General features: G+C 47.4%; 1 protein-coding gene across 4 annotated transcripts in view; it reads right to left on the bottom strand.

Moving 5' to 3' along the window:
* Positions 1–20,632, bottom strand: part of LOC102463945 (ubiquitin carboxyl-terminal hydrolase 48-like) — a 92,148-nt gene that overhangs the window by 25,957 nt on the left and 45,559 nt on the right. For all 4 annotated transcript variants that reach the window (XM_075928939.1, XM_075928935.1, XM_075928936.1 and 1 more), the window contains 4 exons: positions 20,168–20,205; positions 15,652–15,704; positions 4,607–4,706; positions 3,269–3,390 (listed from right to left, as the gene is read on the bottom strand). In XM_075928939.1, the coding sequence (XP_075785054.1) occupies positions 3,269–3,390; positions 4,607–4,706; positions 15,652–15,704; positions 20,168–20,205 (313 nt within the window). The remainder of the gene's footprint in view (positions 1–3,268; positions 3,391–4,606; positions 4,707–15,651; positions 15,705–20,167; positions 20,206–20,632) is intronic.

Raw genomic sequence — 20,632 nt, forward strand, 5'->3', positions numbered from 1 at the left:
TAGAGCAGACCCTGAATCCTGCTCACAAACCTCTCATGTGCCATCTGAAAATTAGGTTGTTTGACTCTTGCTCTGATCTTAACCAGAACTCTGTTCCAGAACTGTATGCCTCTGAGGATCGGAAACCTCTTCCCAATGTCCAGCCTACCTGTATTTGTGGCTAACTTACCCCTTTTGTTTTTGTGCCAACACTGCTCTCCATCTTAAATAGCTCTGCTCCCACACTTAAATAGTCCTTTCCCTTCCTGAGAACATCTATACTCCTTCTCAATCTTAGGACTAAAAGAACCTAATCAAGCCATGTTCTTTTTGTTTCAAAAGAGACTCTCAATTTTGTCATCGTCTTCGTAGCCCTTCTCTGTGCCTATTCTAGTTTGAATGAATTTTTCCTGAACAAGGGTGAAAACTAGATCAGTAAATTCATCACAGTTAAACTCACATGAGCAAACTCAAAACAATTAATTGTGATTTTAAAAATTAATTACAATTAATTAAAGTTTAATCACGATGTTAAACAATAATAGAATACCAATTGAAATTCATTAAGTATTTTGGATGTTTTACTGCATTTTCAAATATATTGGTTTCATTTGCAATGCAGCATACAAAGTATACAGTGCTCACTTTATATTATTTTTATAAATATTTGCAGAGTAAAAATTATAAACAAAAATAGTACTTCTCAGTTTACTTCATACAAGTACTGTAGTGCAATCTCTTTACTATGACAGTATAGCTTACAAATACTGACTTTTGTTACATAACAGCACTCAAAACCAAAACTATGTACAAACTTTAGAACCTACAAGTCCACTCAGTCCTTCTTCTTGTTCAGCCAATTATTCAGACTAACAAGTTTGTTTATATTTATTGGAATGATGCTGAACATCTCTTATTTACAATGTCCTTTGAATGTGAGAATGGCACCTTTAAAGCCAGTATTTTAAGGTATTTACTTGCCAGATATACCAAACATTCGTATGTCCCTTCATGTTTCTGCCACCATTCCAAGGGACAAGATTCCATGCTGATGATGCTCATTATGAAAATAATGAGTTAATTTAATTTTTGACTGAACTCCTTGGGAGAGAATCGTATGTCACCTACATTGTGCCACATAATTCATTTCACAGTATTTTCGGATGATAACTAAGTGCATATTTTTCAATTCCAGAACACTTTCACTGCAGATTTGACAAAAGGAAGTACCAATGTAAGATTTCTAAAGACAGCTATAGCACTTGACTCAAGGTTTAAGAATCTGAGATGCCTTCCAAAATCTAAGGGATGAGGTGTGGAGCACACATTCAGAGATCTCTTAAAAGAGTACCATGTAGTCCAGAAAATACAGAACCTGAGCCACCAATCAATCAATCAACCTTTGATTGTTGCATCTGACTCAGATGACTAAAGGCACATGTGTCCATCTGCACTGCTTTGCATCATTATCAAGCATAGACGCATGCCCCCTGGAATGGTGGCTGAAGCATGAAGAGACATATGAACCTTTAGCGTTTCTGGCTGGTGAAAATTTTGCAACACCGGCTACAGCAGTACTCTGCAAATGCCTGTTCTCACTTTCAGACTCTAAAGTTTTACGTTGTTTTATCATTGGGTGCAGTTTTTTTGTAAATAATGTTAAATTCAACTTTCATGATAAAGAACCTGCCATAAAGTGCTTGTCTGAAATGAATTGAAATGCTAGTCCTTTTTTCTTTTTCACAGTGCAAATATAATATATATATAGTAGTCCAATGTCTGTGACTGTAACGCTGAAATGCTGGCTGTTCCCTCTGGGCGGCCCATGCTGCATGGGGAGCATGGGGCCCAAACGGCTGCTTGCGCCGCTTACTTCCCCATGGCAGCTCGGCTGAGCGGCACGGAAGTCAGCCGAGTGCCATGGCGGGAGGCGAAGGGGGCAGGGCGGTGATGTATGGCATGACAGCGGCTCCAGGCCCTGCCCCCTGGCTGTGAACGTCACCACCCCGCTCCCCTTTGCCTCCCGCCATGGCGCTCGGCTGACTTCTATGCTGCTCAGCTGGGCCGCCGTGGGGGAACAAGTGACCGTTTGGGTTCCATGCTCCCCATGCAGCACGGGGAGTGTTGAGCCCAAACGGCCATTTGGGCTCCGCGGTCCCCCAAGTGAGAGGCAGGAGGGGGAGGAGAAGAGAAAGAGAGAGACAGGAGGCGGAGGAGAGCTGAGGGAGAGAGAGAGGGGGGAGGCAGTAGGAGGAAAAGAGAGAGAGAGAGAGACGGAGCGAGAGACCAGAGGCTCAGGAGAGAAGACCAATGTAGAGGAGAGACCTGTAAATCCCGTCTTATAACTGGCTAATTGGCTAGTCATATATATAGTAGCCCAATGTCTGTGACTCAGTAACGCTGAAATGCTGGCTGTTCCCCCTGGGAAGTGCTGTTGCCTCCCTGGCTGTTCCCTCTGGGTGGTGCTGTTGCCTGAGTCACGTCCTTTGCCTCATGCTATGGCGCTCGGCTGACTTCTGCGCCGCTCAGCCTGGCCGCTGTGGGGAAGCCCAAACGGCCACTTGATCTGCTTGCTCCCCTGTGGCAGCCCGGCTGAGCGGCACAGAAGTCAGCCGAGTGCCATGGCAGGAGGCGAAGGAGGGGGGGGGTGGTGACGTACATGGTCAGTGGGCGGGGCCTGGATGAGCATGCATCCCTGACAGAGACAGAGGAGAGCGGAGAGAGAGTGAGAGGCAGGAGGGGGAGGAGAAGAGAAAGAGAGAGATGGAGCGAGAGGGAGAAGGCGGAGGAGAGCTGAGAAAGAGAGGAGGAGGCAGTAGGAGGAGGAGGAGAGAGAGAAAGACATGGCGCGAGAGACTGGAGGCTCAGGAGAGAAGACTGACGTGGAGAAGAGACCTGAAAATCCCGTTTTATGATGGGCTAATTGGCTAGTTTGTAATAAAAATCAATATAAAGAGAGCACTGGACATTCTGCATTCTCTGTGGCAACTGAAACCAATATATAGGAAAATGTGGAAAACTTCCAAAAGCATTAAATAAAAAGTATTCTTTTATTTTTAACAGCATGATTAATTGCAAGCTTAATCATCATTATTTTTTTAATCCCTTGACAGCCATAGTGAAAACTTCACACAATATCCCAGATCAGGTTTGACCAGGGCCTTGTACGATGCCATTAACATTTCTCTCTGTCTTGGGTCCACATCCCATGTCTCCCAGGGAACAGCTGTTTAACCAGGTCTGTAAATGCAAGAGCTACACAGCATGGGTCTCTACTGAGTCCTCTTACCATTGATCATCTCAAGGGCTCTTGTAATCTCCTCGGTGCTGGGTGAAGAGTCAGGAGTCATCATCTCTTCAAACAGCTTTTGCAGAAGGCCCACGACGAGGGACTCGCCATCAGCGTTGCGCCTACAAAATGCCGCAGAGACATGCCATGAATACGTCCCTTTCCAGAGCGAAGCCAGGTGCTGGGGCAAAGCCAAGTGGGACAAGGTCTCCAGGAGGAAGCAGGGAGGCACCAGGCCTGGGCTGATTCCTGCTGATTGCACAGTGTGAGGAACCCCAGAAACGAACCAGCGACGTTCACCTCTCCCCTCTGGGGGACTCTCTGGCTCAGCGTTACCATGTGGGGCCAGGGGTTCCCAGGCAGTGGGAGCCGTCCAGAGACGGGCAGCAGCACTGCCCCAGTGCTCTGCCCTGCGTGGGGTTACCCCTCCTCCCATTGCACATGTTGGTGGCGCAATGGCAAGTGACAGCCCCTGCCCAAGGCTGGAAATAGTTGGAGAGTTTATGGCCATTACTGCTCTGAGCTGCACTTTGTGACCTGTGGCTGCTGGTCCCCATGGAATATCTGCCTCAAGCCTCCCCCTTGGCCCTGTCCAAGAAGCCTGGGCTCGGCCGCGCTGCTTGTTTCCTCCTGGACAAGGCTGGACAAGGAGCAGCCTGCAGTGGCCAGGATCTCTCTGGGAGCCGCCTCTGCCCGGCACTGGTGGCCCCGAAACCTTCACTTGCTCCCAGGCGGGGCTGCCTGTGACGTGCTCCCAGGGCTGGCGGGGTGACAGGGACAGGGCTGCCCCAGGACCAGCTCACAACACTCAGTGGGCTGCTGAGGTGGAGGGTGACACCAGGGCTTGGCTACATGTGCCTTGGCCGAGGATGTCCCTCCCTCACAGACGTGTGCTCATAGCTGGTGGCCCTGTCACTGCAGCGGCACCGGTGAGCTGCAGGGAAAAGCTGGGGACCCCCTGAGTTAGGCCACTAAGAAAGGTGCAATGAGGTTCATCCTCTCTGGCTCTTTTCAGAGCTCGGCTGTTGCTGGGCTTTAGCAGGGCAGGGTCTATAGGACTGGACTGCTGATCAGCAGCCACACACTGTCCTTCCCCCATCACAAACTGCTGCATCATCTCTTTTTCCTGCCCCCGCAGGTTGCTCCCACCCCTAGCTCCTTTCTCTTCCCTTCCCTGCCCCTGCAGGCTGCTCTCTCTTTCCCTCTCACCGCACCCAGCGCCGTGCTCTCCTGTCAGTCTTGTCCCACAGCACCAGCCCCAGGCAGCTCTCCAGCCCAACCCCATGCACTACGACCTGGGGATGATGTGACCCCAGGGTTTGTTATGAACACCCTTACCTAAGGATGGCGTCCCTGAGCTCTGGGGTGAAGAAGAGACAGTGCAGCAGGCAGTTTAAGTAGCAGGTGCAGCGTTGATTACGCAACCCCCTATACATCACTGTAACGAGAGAATCGATGTCAAATCCAGTGTAGTCTACTATATACATTGAAGAGTTTGTGGATTTGTATGTGCTAAATAAAGCCATACTTTGTGACTACCTACAAGTACCAAACTGTGCATAAACAAACCTGCCACTTAAATGAGCTGAGTGCACTACTTTTTACACCAAAATATGCTGGGTAAAAGGTTTACATAATTATTTTTGTTTTTCATCAGGAAAAAAAAGGTCATGACTATTATAAGAGTTCATTAAAAACATTTGATAACAAAACTAAAATTGAGTATTCAGCTGTCATTTTAGTGCAAAGAAATGTTTTATGGTTATGAATCACAAAATAATTCAAATGAGTTATGGAAAGTGTAACGTAAGCTTTATAAGTTCTGATTCTAATTTACTGTGTATGGCAATTATTCAATAGAATGTTCTTTTATTTCCCTTTTGCAAGCACATTAATAAAAAATTCTATTACATATATTTAATGTCTTAATCTTTCCTGTAAGTGTAATCTATGCAAAATTACTTGCCCAATTAATGACAGGCCTCACTTGCTAGTCTATTTATAATTTTATAGGACAGCACAAATATTTAGACAATCTTTCTATTAAGCTGTCACTGTTCTTGTCTGTCTGTCACAAGATTGTCAACTTGCCCTTCCTGAGCACGTGCCAGCCGCCTCCTCCAGCTCCTGCAGGCATGCTCTGCCACCTGGCTCCTGCTGTGGCAAACGCAGCAGTGTGCCCCCACCAGCTCTGGCGCCACCTGGACCCCCAGCAAGCCGCTGACAAGGCAGGCTGCCCCCACCAGTTCTGGCTCCACCTTCAGCCTCGTGTGCACGTCCCTCAATGAGCTACAGCCTGTGTGTGTGTCTGGGTGTGTGTGTGTGAGATCACCATGGGGTGTGTGTGTGTGTGTGTGTGATGACCGTTGCCTGCAGTGTTTGTGTGTGTGTGTGTGAGATCACCGACGCACACTACATTAAGATCAAAAAGACACCCCCCCGCAAAAAACTTAAAAAACAAAACAAACCTCTCTCTCAAAGCACACTAAAAGACTAAACATAAAGTATTCAGCTACCAATGTAGGAGAAAGATTCGATGGCTAAGTAGATTCAAGGTAGTTGGTAACTGTTAGCCATCTAATCTTCCTCCTACATTGCTAGCTGAAAACTTTATTCTTAGTCTTTTAGGGTACGTCTACACTACAGCGCTAATTCGAACTAACTTAGTTCGAATTAGTTAGTTCGAATTAGCTTAGTTTGAATTAACGCGTCTAGAACTAAAAATTAGTTCTGAACCGGGCTTAAGGCTGGCCGGAAGCAGTGCCGGCAGGGCATCAGAGGAGGACTTAGAGAGTGGAGATGCTGTCTCAGGCTAGCCGAGGGCTGTGCTTAAAGGGTCCCGATCCCCACCCCGGACAGACAGTTCTCAGGGGTGCCCTGCTTGCAAACCAGTCCTGGCTTGGAGTGCCTGGAGTACCCACACTGGGCACATCACACCACTCGGCCATCAACCCGGCTGCACTTGCCGCAGGCTGCCATCTGGGGAGAGGGGGCAATTGGGGGGCTGCAGGAGAGCTTCCACCCCCAGAAGCCCGCAGAGCCAGCCCAGTCCTCCCCATCGGGGGCTCGTACCCCATTCCTCCCTCACCTCCTTCCACTTACCCTTCCCTAGCCCCTTTTCTTGATGTACAAAATAAAGGACAATTGTGTTCAAAAATGGAATCTGTCTTTATTGAACAAAACTAGGGGAGACTGGGAAAAGGAGGTAGGAGAGGGGAAGAGAGAGGGTGGGAGAGGGGAGGGCAACTACAATGATCAGGGGTTGGGAACAGGTCCCATATGAAGAGAGGCTAAAGAGACTGGGACTTTTCAGCTTAGAAAAGAGGAGACGGAGGGGGGACAGGAAAGAGGTCTCTAAAAGCAGGACTTGGGTGGAGAGGGTGCATACAGAAAAGTTCTTCATTAGTTCCCATAAAGAAGGACTAGAGGATACCAAAGGAAAGGAATGGGTAGCAGGCTTCAAACTAGTAACAGAAAGTTGTTCTTCACAAAGCAAAGAGTCAACCTGTGGAACTCCTTGCTGCAGGAGGCTTTGAAGGCTAGAACTAGAACAGAGTTTAAAGGGATGTGAGATCAAGTCATGGAGGTTGGGTCCATGGAGTGGTATTAGCCAGGGGGTAGGAGTGGTGTCCCTGCCCAAGGTTTGTGGAAGGCTGGAGATGGATGGCACGAGACAAATGGCTTGGTCACTGTCTTCGGTCCATCCTCTCCAGGGTCCCTAGGGTTGGCTGCTGTCGGCAGACAGTCTACTGGGCTAGATGGACCTTAGGTCTGACCCAGTACGGACATTCTAAGCTCAGGGCTCAGGGTCGGGGGTCTCACTGGACCCCCTTGATTTTCATGCACTCCTGCTCCTGGGTGGCCAGGCTGGCAGCTCTCCTGCCCTAGCCGGCCACTTTCCTGTGCCTAGTGTGGAGGTCGTGGATGAGGTCCACGATGTCCGCACTAGCCCAGGCGGGTGCCCACCTCTTGCGGTCCCGGGCAAGCTCCCGGGAGCCGCCAGCCTGATCCCAGGAAGAGGGGGAGGGCTGGGGGGCATCTGGTGGGTGGCTCGATCTGTGCCAGGTGCAGGGTCTGCTGGCTGGGTGCTGGCAGGCTTGCACCTGGCACGGGCACCGTAGCCAGCCCGTGCCCCTTTCAGGGCTCCGGGGCCGGGAGGGGGGCATATGAGTTTCTCTGGTGTTGGCCAGAGTGGCCACCAGGGAAACCTGGGGAGGGCTAGCCTCCCACTAGTTCGAATTAGGAGTCTACACAGCCCTTAATTCGAACTAGTAAATTCGAACTAGGCTTAATCCTCGTGGAATGAGGATTACCTAGTTCGAACTAAGCGCTCCGCTAGTTCGAATTAAGTTCAAACTAACGGAGCGCTAGTGTAGCGCCTATGAAAGTTAGTTCGAACTAACTTTGTAGTGTAGACATACCCTTAGTGTGCTTTGAGAAAGACTGTCTTTTTAAAAAAGTGTTTATATATATATTTTAACAAATGCTCTTGTCAGAATGCTGAAATGTGGCAGAGCTGCCTCAGGAAAGTTAATATTTGGTTTACATGATCTGTGGGCAAGGTACAGGTCAGCCTTTGTCATCTCTGCCTCCTGCCTCCTAGAGTGGTATTGCTTGGAAAACATCTCTAGTCAGCCCCAGGTTTACCCATCTAGCTCCCTTCTGATCTGCTGAGGTGCTTTCTTGGCCTGGTTTGAGTTTTTCCTCACACAGCCCAGGCCAAAGCTCCACAATCATGAGTTCAGGAAGAATCGTTATTTGCTCCAAGAAAATTATCAAAGTTTCTGATTTCTTCTTGTGCCCCAGCAAGACACACAAACAGTTCCACAAGGACCGATGAATAATTCCCTTAATAACCAATCTAGTATACACAATGTCTTCAGGACACCCTGGAATATCTGAGGGTATGTCTACACTACCCCGCTAGTTCGAACTAGCGGGGTAATGTATGCATACCGAACTTGCTAATGAAGCCCGGGATTTGAATTTCCCAGGCTTCATTTGCATAAAGCTGGCGCCGCCATTTTTAAAAGCTGGCTAGTGCGAACTCCGTGCCACGCGGCTACACGTGGCACGGGCTAGATAGTTCGAACTACGTAGCCATTCCGAACTATCTGTACTCCTCGTTCCACGGGGTTCGCACTAGCCGGCTTTTAAAAATGGCGGCGCCGGCTTTATGCTAATGAAGCCCGGGAAATTCAAATCCCGGGCTTCATTAGCAAGTTCAGTATGCATACATTACCCCGCTAGTTCGAACTAGCGGGGTAGTGTAGACATACCCTGAGTAAATTCGTGACACACCTTCATTCACTAAACTTCACTTATGTCCACACTGCAATTGTGTTCTTTCAAAAAAAAAAAAAAATTGAAAGAACGGAGGTTGCTTTTTTCCAACATTGGTATACCTCTTTCTACGAGGAAGAAGCCTTTTTCTGAAAGAGCTCTTTCAGAAAAAGGCATGTGTGGATGGGGAAGAGGGAGTTCTTTGGAAAGAAGAGGAAAGAGGAAAGAGGAAAAAGCACAGGTCCTCTGGTGGCCACTCTGTCCATAGTAATCACAGCTTAAATGAGAGACAGCATCCATTCAGTGCGGATGCTATCTGTCGAAAAAGCAGATCGCTTTTTCAATGCGCTATGGCAGTGTGGACGCTCTCTTTTGGAAGAAGTTTTTTCGGAAGATATCTTCCGGAAAAGCTTCTTCTGAAAGAAGCCTGAAGTCTAGACAAAGCCTGAAATGCCCCATCAGTAATAACAGCCACCTGCTCCAGCGATAAGTCAGGAACAGAACAACATATGGATTTGACAATAAGGTCATCCCAGTAAACAAGAAAAAGACCAACTGCCACTTGGGCAGAGTAGACCCTTTGATTTAGCTCTTGAGGACAAGGACTCTGTCCAGCTGGGAGTCTGTACAGCTGACTGAGTGTCAGTGCCACACAAATACTCAGTAGAACAGTGGTCTCCAACCTTTTGAAGCACAAGATCACTTCAAATTTAAGTGTAATCCAAGATCTACCTCAAACCCAAATACCCTGTCCCTGCCTCCTTTGTTCCCCTTCTCTGAGACCCCTCCCCCTGCTCACTCCATCCTCCCTTCCTCTCCCACCCTCCTTCACTTTCACCAGGCTGGGGCAGGCAGTTGGGGTGCCAGAGGGGGTTCTACGTGCAGGCTCCAGGAGGGTGTTTTGATACAGGGGTGCTTGGGGCTTGGGTTGCAGAAGGGGGTTCATGACAGGGGTAAGGTGTCACATTACCGAATGGGAGGGAAGCAGCCAGATCGCTGCTGCACCCCTAGGTGGGGGTGTTGGCCCCAGAAATTGGTATAAAAGGGGGCCATGTGGGGTATTGAATGGGAGCTTATTGTTTGCTGATCCTGTGTACGCTATTTATGTGAGTGTATAATGTCTGTGTGTGTAGGTAGGAATCTGTAATCTGTGTGGAAGCTGAATATTTCTCTGAATGTGGTTGAGCATTGCTATGGACAGGCTGATTAGCCAGGCCCTGTGGGACAATGGCACTCGATGGGCCAAGGACACATCTAAGCATGAGGGCGGAGACCTAAGAGCTGCCAGCAGAGAGAGGCTGAGGGCCAGGTGACTGGCTGCATACAAGGAGAGGCCAGGAAGGAGTATAAAGAGGCCATGTGGTTGATGCCATTTTGTTCTCAGCTCAGCACTTCATCCCAGAGGCAGCATTGCAGGGATCGAAGAGCCCGGAAGACCTGTGAACCCATCCTGATGCTAGGATGTGCAACAAGAACTTTAAAACCAGCAGCTGTAATATCTCTGCTAGAGTCTGCGTCGAAGACTGGGAGATTCGGTGCATGTAACGTACTATCCTTTAGCAACCTTATTCTCATGCTTTTCTTGCTTGTGATAATAAACCTTTAGATATAGATTCTAAAGGATTGGCCCAGCGTGATTTGTGGGTAAGATCCAGAGGGTAAATTGACCAGGGATCTGTGGCTGGTTTCTTGGAACTGGACAGAACTTGTTCGGGGTAGGTGGGATTGGGTGCTAGGACCCCCCCACCTGTGTATGAGGCCCGGGGCCATCTGGGGCACGGATATTGCTGGGGTGTCGGAGGGGTTTTGCTCGGGAGGCTTCAGGCAGGCTGCTGGAGCGCTCTGTGGGACTGGTTTGTGGCCTGTTTGGAGAGGTCACCTGTCTGGGGGCTGTAAGGAGCCCCAGATTTGAGCAATTCGACCTGAGCAGACGCCCTCAGCTGTGCCCAGACACGGCCCGGTCCGTCACAGTGGCGTAGTCGGCAGGATCCACAGATCTTGGTCAATTGAGCTTTGGGATCAGGACCCCACGCTGTCTAAATTTGATTTTTGGTGTTGAGAGTTTGGTTGATTAAAGAGTCGCTGCGATGATCCCGGGATTATATGAGAGTCTGGGCAAAAGTGCTCTGAAGGATTTGTGCTTGGGGAGAGGCATTGCCTTTAGGAAAAGGGCCTCTAAACTAGATCTGGTAGTGTTGTTACTAACCAGAGATGTGGATGAAAGGGATCAGAAGCGAGCCAAGGAAGCTGCTGAAAGAAGGCAGATGAAGAAATTGCTAAGAGAAAGCAGGAGATGGATCAGGAACTTGAGAAGGAAAAGGCCGAATATGCTGAGAGACAGCGGAGAGAAGAGGTAGAGCATGCAAAGAAGATGGCCCTAGCCAAGGAGGAACATGCTAGACTTGACCTCCAGCTTAAGAGACTAAAAGAACAAGAGAGACTGTATCCTCCTGAAGGTTCAATGTGTAACTCTGTGGGTATGCGGTGTGCTTATGATATGGCAGACGTATTTTGCCCAGCTGATGTGATGACCCAACCCCAAAGCATGTGTGAATGCAAACCTTTTGTGTTACCTGTAGCTAACAGGGAGGTTTGGGAAGGGGGTGCATGTGGGTATGAAAAGTTTCCTGGAGCTGGTCAGTCTTACTGTAACCAAGGGGAAAGTGTCTCTACATGTGTGCCTGTGGCAGATAGCTGTGTGTCTGTGCAAGGGGGCAGTAAGCCTGTGGGTGAGGGCCCGTCTGATGTCTCAGAGGTGAGGCTGAAATCAGAACCAGGGCAGGAAGAGCCCAGAAGTCAGGGAAATGTTTCTCTGGGGCAGTCTGGAGTGGCTGGCCAGAGCGGAGTTTTGGTTGAGTTGTTGGCTGGTGAGGTTTGTGAAATTGAACCTGCACAAGCTGAAAGTGAGTTGTGTGAAGAAGCACAGTGTGTGCAAGCTGGCAATTTGGCTGGTGGAGGTAGCAGTGGGGCAGTGAAGGAAGCTGTCTCAGTATCTAGCTGTATGCCTGAGATTAGCCAGGGATGTCCGGACAAGGGAGGAACTGTCTCTGGTTGTCTGTCTGTGTGTGGGGAAGAGTTTCTTCCTTTGTCTGAGGAAGATGCCCCACAGCCTGTGATGGCGGAGAGCAGTGCTGATGTCCCGGAGTTGGGTCTGGATACAGAGAAGGCCCAGAAAGGAGGTGGCTCTAAGTTTGTGTCTGCTGGCGAGGAGGATGCTGTGACTTGGGTAGATCCAGGCAGTGTCTTGCCAGAACCCCAAAGATCAGACAGTGGGGACACTGATGTTGTGCCTGATGCTGCTGTGTTGCTGGAAGAGGGGGGAATGACTCTGTGGAACCAGGGTGACCCCTTAGCCCAGGTACAAGGAGAGATTGAGGGCATGTTAACTCTGGAGCCTAATGACGGTGTGGACGTTTACAGCCATCTAGAGAGCTGCACAGGGAGTGAAGGTGCTTCTGACCCTGTCTCTTGTGGGTCTGTCTATGTGCCTGAGAGAGGATTGTTTGTGAATCCACCAGAGGGGCTGGAGATGCCTCAGGGAGTTAGGGAATTGCAGGAGGAGTTGGTTGTGGCTCAGCAGGGCAAGGCTGCTGCAGAGCCAGGGAAGGGTGAACTGCTGCTTAAGGAAGCTCATAGGGAGGAGAGTCCTGGCAGTGCTTGTAGTAAGCAGTTTGCAGTGACTGAGGGAGGTGACAGGGCCTTGCTTGGAAAAGGCATTCAAGGGATGGCTCTGCCTGTAAAGGGCAGTGGCTTGTTGTGTGAGGCACTTGTTGCAGTGCCTGATGGACAGAATTTGTCTGTTAACAGTGACTCCACTGACTTGGGTTTAGAGAAACCCAGTGTGGATGGTGAGGGAGAGGTCTCAGAGGGACTGAGGGTTGTTCCAGATGAGGCAGGAACATCCAGAGAACTGGAGCAGGCTGCTAACCCAGTGACTGTGTGTGACCAGCTTGCTGGGAAGCCAGTGTCTTTGGGACAGGATTGTTCCCAGGTGAATGAGGAGAGTGGGAAGTTAGTGTCTCAGATTCAGGAAAAGGACTGGGTAGCTAAGTATGCAGAGCAGAACAGCTGTGTGGTCACTCTCTCTAGGATGCAGGCGATGGCAGTTAAGCTCCCATCTCTGGACACGATGGACACTCATAATCAATCAGGGAGTTTGATATCTGGTTCCATGTGGAAACAGAGGTTGGAGGTGGACAGAGGAGAGACTTGGGAGTCTACAGCTTACTGCTGTTACCCCACTGAGTGGGGGAAGGGGGAGAATTCCAGGGCCATTGTGAGCCAGGGAGTCACACCCAGCCAGCCCTTTGTCTGGGTCAGGCCAGAGGTTTCAGGCCTGGAGCCCAGAGGACAAGGGGGAGGGGCAGGACTTGCTTTGGCAAAGAAGATTTGCAGGTTGAACCTGAAGGGCCAAAACTGCAATGGTGTGGGGCCAGAGAAGGGGCCTGATGGAGAATGTCAATATACACCTGAGATAGGATTGTTCTTGTTACTGATGTTAATTCTTGTAACCAATGGATTATTGTTGCAGAGAAATATAAAGGTATACAATGTGCATGATCTTATGAAAATCCCATGTAATCTGTCTGGAGATGTACCAAACGACAGACCGTATATAAGGGGACGTTGTGATGTTGCTAATGCATGGTTAATGCTTGTAACTAGTCTTGGAACGTTTTACAGGACAAAAAGGGTTCCAGCCAGAAGGTCCTGTGTGAAAAGGGAAACTGAGGCACGCCACCATTTTGTTTTCGTGGCTAAGTGCAAAAATGCCTACACGATTTGGGGTGAGAATACCCGCATTCACACAATGTTAATTGTGGTTCAGAGAGTTGCCAGAGCTGGCCTGGATAAATTTGCTATTTTCTTCAGCTTGGGGCAAAATCACCTGACACACTTATGGATCATGCCGCAGAAACAGATCCAAGTAGCTGTGGTTTTTACCAAGTTCTACCTTGGGTTGGTGAGACAGTGCAAGGACATGGTTGTCAATAGGGCAGACCTTGCAATAATGAAGCCTATTTTAGGCACACTGGGTTCTCATACTCTCATTCAGCTCTGTACTGTTGTTTCTGCCATTGGGTAGAACGTGATGACACAGAGCCAAAGCATGGGGAGGCCTGTGATGCCCTCAGTGATGTTACTGGCATCACTTCCTGCATCAATTTTGCGTTGGGGGTGTCACATTACCGAATTGGAGGGAAGCAGCCAGATCGCTGCTGCACCCCTAGGTGGGGGTGTTGGCCCCAGAAATTGGTATAAAAGGGGGCCATGTGGGGTATTGAATGGGAGCTTATTGTTTGCTGATCCTGTGTACGCTATTTATGTGAGTGTATAATGTCTCTGTGTGTAGGTAGGAATCTGTAATCTGTGTGGAAGCTGAATATTTCTCTGAATGTGGTTGAGCATTGCTATGGACAGGCTGATTAGCAAGGACCTGTGGGACAATGGCACTCGATGGGCCAAGGACACACCTAAAGCAGGAGGGCGGAGACCTAAGAGCTGCCAGCAGAGAGAGGCTGAGGGCCAGGTGACCTGCTGCATACAAGGAGAGGCCAGGAAGGAGGTATAAAGAGGCCATGTGGTCGATGCCATTTTGTTCTCAGCTCAGCACTTCATCCCAGAGGCAGCATTGCAGGGATCGAAGAGCCTGGAAGACCTGTGAACCCATCCTGATGCTAGGATGTGCAACAAGAACTTTTAAACCAGCAGCTGCAACATCTCTGCTAGAGCCTGCATCGAGGACTGGGAGATTCGGTGCATGTAACGTACTATCCTTTAGCAACCTTACTCTCATGCTTTTCTTGCTTGTGATAATAAACCTTTAGATATAGATTCTAAAGGATTGGCCCAGCGTGATTTGTGGGTAAGGTCCAGAGGGTAAATTGACCAGGGATCTGTGGCTGGTTTCTTGGAACCGGACAGAACTTGTTCGGGGTAGGTGGGATTGGGTGCTAGGACCCCCCCACCTGTGTATGAGGCCTGGGGCCATCTGGGGCACGGATATTGCTGGGGTGTCGGAGGGGTTTTGCTTGGGAGGCTTCAGGCAGGCTGCTGGAGCGCTCTGTGGGACTGGTTTGTGGCCTGTTTGGAGAGGTCACCAGTCTGGGGGCTGTAAGGAGCCCCGAAGTTGAGCAATTCGCCCTGAGCGGACGCCCTCAGCTGTGCCCAGACACGGCCCGGTCCGTCACATAGGGTTTCGGGATGTGAACACCAGCTGGGCACTGCTTACCTCAGGTGGCTCCTGGGTGGTGGTGCAGTGGGGCTAAGGCAGACTCACCCATGCCCTGGCCCTGCACCACTCCCAAAAGCAACCAGCGAACTCCATCCTAAGCCCTATTGTGCCCCCTCTCTGCTCTGTGGAGATAAGATACAGGGTGGGAGAGGGGACATCTAGACATTAGTGTCCCCTTCTGCCCTTCCCCGGCCCTGCACAGAAAGCAGGAGGCTCCTGGGGGTGGGAAGAGGCAGCTCCAAAGCAAAGTGCAGGAGATGTTCAGTGGGCTGAGGTGGGGTAGCTGAAGTTCTGGGCTTGATAACCTCTCGGCCAAACCAGTCAGGATCACCTGTCAGAAGCTTCAAGATCTACCAGGAGATCCCGATCTACAGGTTGGTGACCACTGCAGTAGAACAACCACGAGGACAACCCTTCCATCACCGACCCCAAACCCAACATGGCTCCTCACTGTGGCTGTGGGTCCCTACAGCCCCTCCCTTCTCTACATGTTGGACAGGCTGCACTTTGCACACAGCACCTGAAGAAAGGGGGTGTCACATCAACAGACTGTAGATATGTGGGGGAGTCCTGTCTGTGTGGCTGTGACACATGGTGGAAGCTCAGTGTAAGACACGCACAGACTCTTGAGCAGGGGGCATTGTGGGAAAAATGACGACTCCCAAAGTCCTTGACAGTGGTTTTATTTCTCCCATTGTCCCAGGAATAGACACTGCCCTCGTGTTCATGGAACTGCCCTCTTCCAACCCTGACCTCCCTGGCAGCAAACTGAAGCAGCTCCGCCTCTCGCTCACCCACCCCTCAAAGCAGGGCAAGCAAACCTCCCGCAATGCCCCTTTGTTTTTGACAGCAACACATCACTTACTTGGCTTACGGACGGACTTTGCCATGTGGTACATTAAGAGATACGCTGTGGAACTAGAACAGAAACAAGAGAAGTGACTGTGAATACCTCACCAAATGGAGGCTGCATCTCTCCCCAGAAGCATCTTAAAAAAAATCTAATGAAGTGGGCTGTGCCCACAAAAACTCATGATCTCATCTACATGTTTTGTTAGTCTTTAAGGTGCTGCAGGACTATTTTTTCATTCTGAAGTTCTTCCAGTTACAGACTAATTCAGCTACCTCTCTGAGGCTCATAAGCATCTTGTCAGTCTGGGAGTTTACTGGCGACTTCACCCTGAAGGATCCTTTGGAATATGTGTATACTATTGAAGCTAAACAATCTGTGCCCTCTTGTGTTTAGCTGTGACACAAGGGGAACCTTTCCCCGACTAGAAGAGCTCCAAGTAAAAAGCTTCCCTCTCTCATCTTCAGAAATTGGTTTGGGCTTCTTTGATATTCTGGGACCAAGATGACTACAAGAGCACTGCACACATACTTAGATGAATGAGAGATTCTTCCTGCTCAGGAAAAAAAACAAAAAAACCCCACTGTAACTACCCCAACCATCAGACCAGGAGAAGAGAAGCTCTTCTCTTTCTCTAGTTGTTTACATTTGTTAGCTGTATGCTTGGAGGGGATGGCGGTGGAACGTGACAAATCTTGCAGCCTTGTAAATAAGCTGACATTTTTGTTGTACCTTCACCAACATTCCAGAATGAATGAACAAAAGATGGGCTGGTATCTTTAAATTTCCCTGCACATGTAGGTTGCTAAAGGTTAACATTGTGTGTAGATATTGACTATATAGAGCCATGAGGTGCTAAAGTAATAGCTAAATAACCCTAAAACTATGACAGGTCCTGCTAGATTCTCTACTCCTTACCATAGGAGGTGCATTCAGTTCCAAGGCGCACCACATGGTGTTGGATCCTACACTGTCTTGGATCCTACACCACTTAGGATCCAAGAGAGCTTCACATGCTTTGACAAGTAGACAAACCACTAGATGCTGGAAACAAGGAGTGACTCTAGATCAAGATGGAAAATGTCATTCTAAAAATTAAGGAAATAATTAAAAAAAGTAAAAAGTTAACTCTGCAAAGTCTGGGGGGAATTAAGCAGTTAAATGTTGTATAAATGCTATAAAGGCAACTTGTTATAAAAAAAAATTCTTGGTTTCTTTGTAGCCATTCTAATGAAAAAATAAGCCCTTTTCTGAAAATTATCTGTAAATAATCCAGGCAAAAATAATCTAATTTGTGTGTGTATGTGTATGTGCACATGTATGTACGTATATGTATATATACAAAAATGTAGTATAAAGATGTAAGGGTTTTAAAATTTAACCAACAATCATAATTTGTACATTTTTATGTCCTTAAAATAAATGTTTAATAATGCCATTTAATTTCAAATTATAAAACTAACAAAATTTTTTTGCCATACACTGGTAACTAATGTTGCTTGGCGTTTGGTATTTAGCATTTAATTTTTAAGTTACCTTAATGTAGAAAGTTTAATATTTTTTATAAACTAAGTTATAGATGTTATAAAAGAAGGTAAAACAAAATTTTTTAAAAAATCTAAATTTCTCGTTTCTTGGTAAAATAGCAAGCAGCCATAGTAAAAAAAATTACAGGGAAGCAACAATGTTAGGAACTCCGAGCCTTAAGGTAGCTCTGAGTAACCAAACCAACATGTTAATAAAAGTACATAAAAATCTGTAAGGACAAAAAATTACATTTAATGTAAAATTAATATAGCTAATATAATGTTATAAAAGTTAAACTCTAAAAAATGCATTTTCCTATAACATATGCAACGTATATTATAGCAAAAATAAATAAACAAACCCTGCTACTTAACATCTTATTAGGGCCACAATGGTTTATGTATTCTTTTTCAAGTTATTTAGTGTTATAAAAACAAAACTTAAAAATAAAAAGTAATCAAAACTCTGGAAATTCACTGTGTCCCTTCTAAGGCTGAGTTTCTGGGTTGTACATAACTTTAAATGTAAAAGCGAGCTAAAAATACAAACTGCTTAGCTGTTAGGGAAGGGTTAAAACTGTCCATAAGTAACAGTACAAAGGGGCTGTAAATGGTTAATATACCTGGCTCATATTATAACCCTCCAAAAAATTAGCAAAAAAAAAAAAAAAAATTATATACACACAGAAAGCTAAAATCTAAAAACAAAATAAAAAAGCCTGTTGTTATGCATAATACTCCTATCTGTAAATTAGGAGCTGCTAAAGTTCCTGTTAAAGGGGACACAATAGCAGTTTTCAAGTATCTAAAAGGGAGTGTTCCAAGGAGGAGGGAGAAAAATTGTTCTCCTTGGCCTCTGAGGATAGAACAAGAAGCAATGGGCTTAAACTGCAGCAAGGGGGGTTTAGGTTGGACATTAGGAAAAACTTCCTGCCTGTCAGGGTGGTTAAACACTGGAATAAATTGTCTAGGGAGGTTGTGGAATCTCCATCACTGGAGATAGTTAAGAGCAGGTTGGATGGACATCTGTTACGGGTGAAGATGGTGCTGATCCTGCCATGAGGGCAGGGGATTGAACATGACCTCTCAAGGTCCCCTCCAGTTCTAGTATTGTAGGATTCTATGATTCAGGACCCTGGGAAGGAGAGTGATCAAATTTCACGAGGCATAAAGGATCTGCCGACAAAGGGTTTTGGGGTTGGCAGATCCCCGTCTAGACTACCGCGCTATGTCGACAATCAGCTGATCAGCACAGTGCGGTGGCCATTTTGATGTAAATGAAGCGGTGATTATTTAAATCGCCGCTTCATTTCCCTTTGCCGAGTACACTCATCTACATGGCTCCGTTGATGGAGCCATGTAGTCTAGACACACCCAGAGAGACCAAAGGTCCATCTAGCCCAGTATCTTGTCTTTTTACAGTGGCCAATGCCAGGGCCCCAGAGGGAATGAACAGAACAGGGAATCATCAAGTGATCCCTCTCCTGCCCCCCTTTCTTAGCTTCTGACAGAGGCTAGGGACACTATTCCTACTCATCCTGGCTAATAGCCATTAATGGACCTAACCTCTATGAATCTATCTAGCTCTTTTTTGAACCCTGTTAAAGTCCTGGTTTTGACAACATCCTCTGGCAAGGAGTTCCACAGGTTGACTGTGTACTGTGTGAAGAAAAACTTCCTTTTGCTTGTTTTAAAGCTGCTGCTTATTCTTTTAATGATCCCTAGTTCTTGTTTTATGAAAAGCAAATAGGACTTCCTTATCTATTTTCTCCACACCTGCTTTTCTTACTTTCTTAAGTAAGATGCTGACACTAACTGAATAGAATTATCCTGGTATAGAAAAAGCATTATGCAATTGTGTGGGCATTCCACACTCAAGGGATTGACCAGCCCACAAGAACCTGAGGAGTCAGGAATACTGACCCTGAGACTCCTATGAGTCATGTCTCTTGAACTCCAAATGCGTAGCAGACCTAATCTCAATGCAAAGTGGAAGGTGTAAACAAGCCAAGGAGTGGAACAGAGTTTGGCCTGGGGACTAAGCCAACCAAAAGACACACAGAACCACTGACCTAAGCAATGATCAGCAAACTAATAAGAAAAATGGCTCTGAAAAAGTTACACTAACAGTGGGATGTCTGAAAGTCTCAAAGTAAAACATGGCATTAGAAATATGCGGAAAGGCTGAGGGATTTGGGCTTGTTTAGTTTGCAGAAAAGCAGAGTGAGGGGGGATTTGATTGCAGCCTTCAACTTCTTGAAGGGGGGTTCCAAAGAGGATGGAGAGAGGCTGTTCTCAGTGGTGGCAGATGGCAGAACAAGGAGCAATGGTCTCAAGTTACAGTGGAGGAGGTCTAGGTTGGAAATGAGGAAAAACTATTTCACTAGGGCTGTGTCTAGACTGGCCACTTTTTCCGCAAAATCAGCTGCTTTTGCGGAAAAACTTGCCAGCTGTCTACACTGGCTGCTTGAATTTCCACAAAAGCACTGACGATCTCATGTAAGATTGTCAGTGCTTTTGCAGAAATATTATGCTGCTCCCATTCGAGCAAAAGTCTTTTTCCGAAAAACTTTTGCGCAAAAGGGCCAGTGTAGACAGCAGAGATTTGTTTTCCACAAAAAAGCCCCGATTGCAAAAATGGCGATCGGAGTGTTTTTGCGGAAAAGCGCTTCTAGATTGGCCATGGACGCTTTTTCGCAAAAAGTGCTTTTCCGGAAAAGCGTCCTGCCAATCTAGACGCTCTTTTCCAAAAATGCTTTTAACGGACAACTTTTCCGTTAAAAACATTTCCGGAAAATCATGCCAGTGTAGACGTAGCCTAGAAGGGCGGTGAAGCACTGGGATGGGTACCCTAGGGAGGGGGTGGAATCTCCATCCCTAGAGGTTTTTAAGTCCTGGCTTGACAAAGCCCTGGCTGGGACAACTGAGTTGGGATTGGTCCTGCCCTGGGCAGGGGGCTGGACTAGATTACCTCCTGCCAGCTCTAGGATTCTAAGATTCTGTACCTGTTCTTTTTATCCATTGTATTCTGGTCTCCTGACACCTGTATAAACAAACAGAAAGGGTCATTTCTAAAGGCAATTGTCCAAATATTTATTATAGGTCAATAACAAGCAGGGTAGGGAGGTGAAGACAATATCTTATGTATCCTTATGGCTGTGTTAGCATTAGACAATGGGTGATAAACTAGATGGGAAGGAGTCTATTCTCTGCTTTGTTCCAGCAGTGACAACAGAACAACAGCCATCTGAGCAATCACTCCAGATGTTCATTATGTCCCTCCTCCAACAGGATGGTAAAACATCTGGAGAGAGGGGGAATTCTGTGCTATTCAAACACCATATTGTATTGAAGGGAGGCTAAATGGAGTATGTCCATGTTATAACACAAGTGATATACACATGCCGAATTTTGCTCTCAGTTACAATCCAAAAGCTTTGAGTGAGTCACTGCAGATTTACAACTGTATA

Source organism: Pelodiscus sinensis, chromosome 4 (genome assembly GCF_049634645.1).
Source record: "Pelodiscus sinensis isolate JC-2024 chromosome 4, ASM4963464v1, whole genome shotgun sequence".
NCBI lineage: Eukaryota > Metazoa > Chordata > Testudines > Trionychidae > Pelodiscus > Pelodiscus sinensis.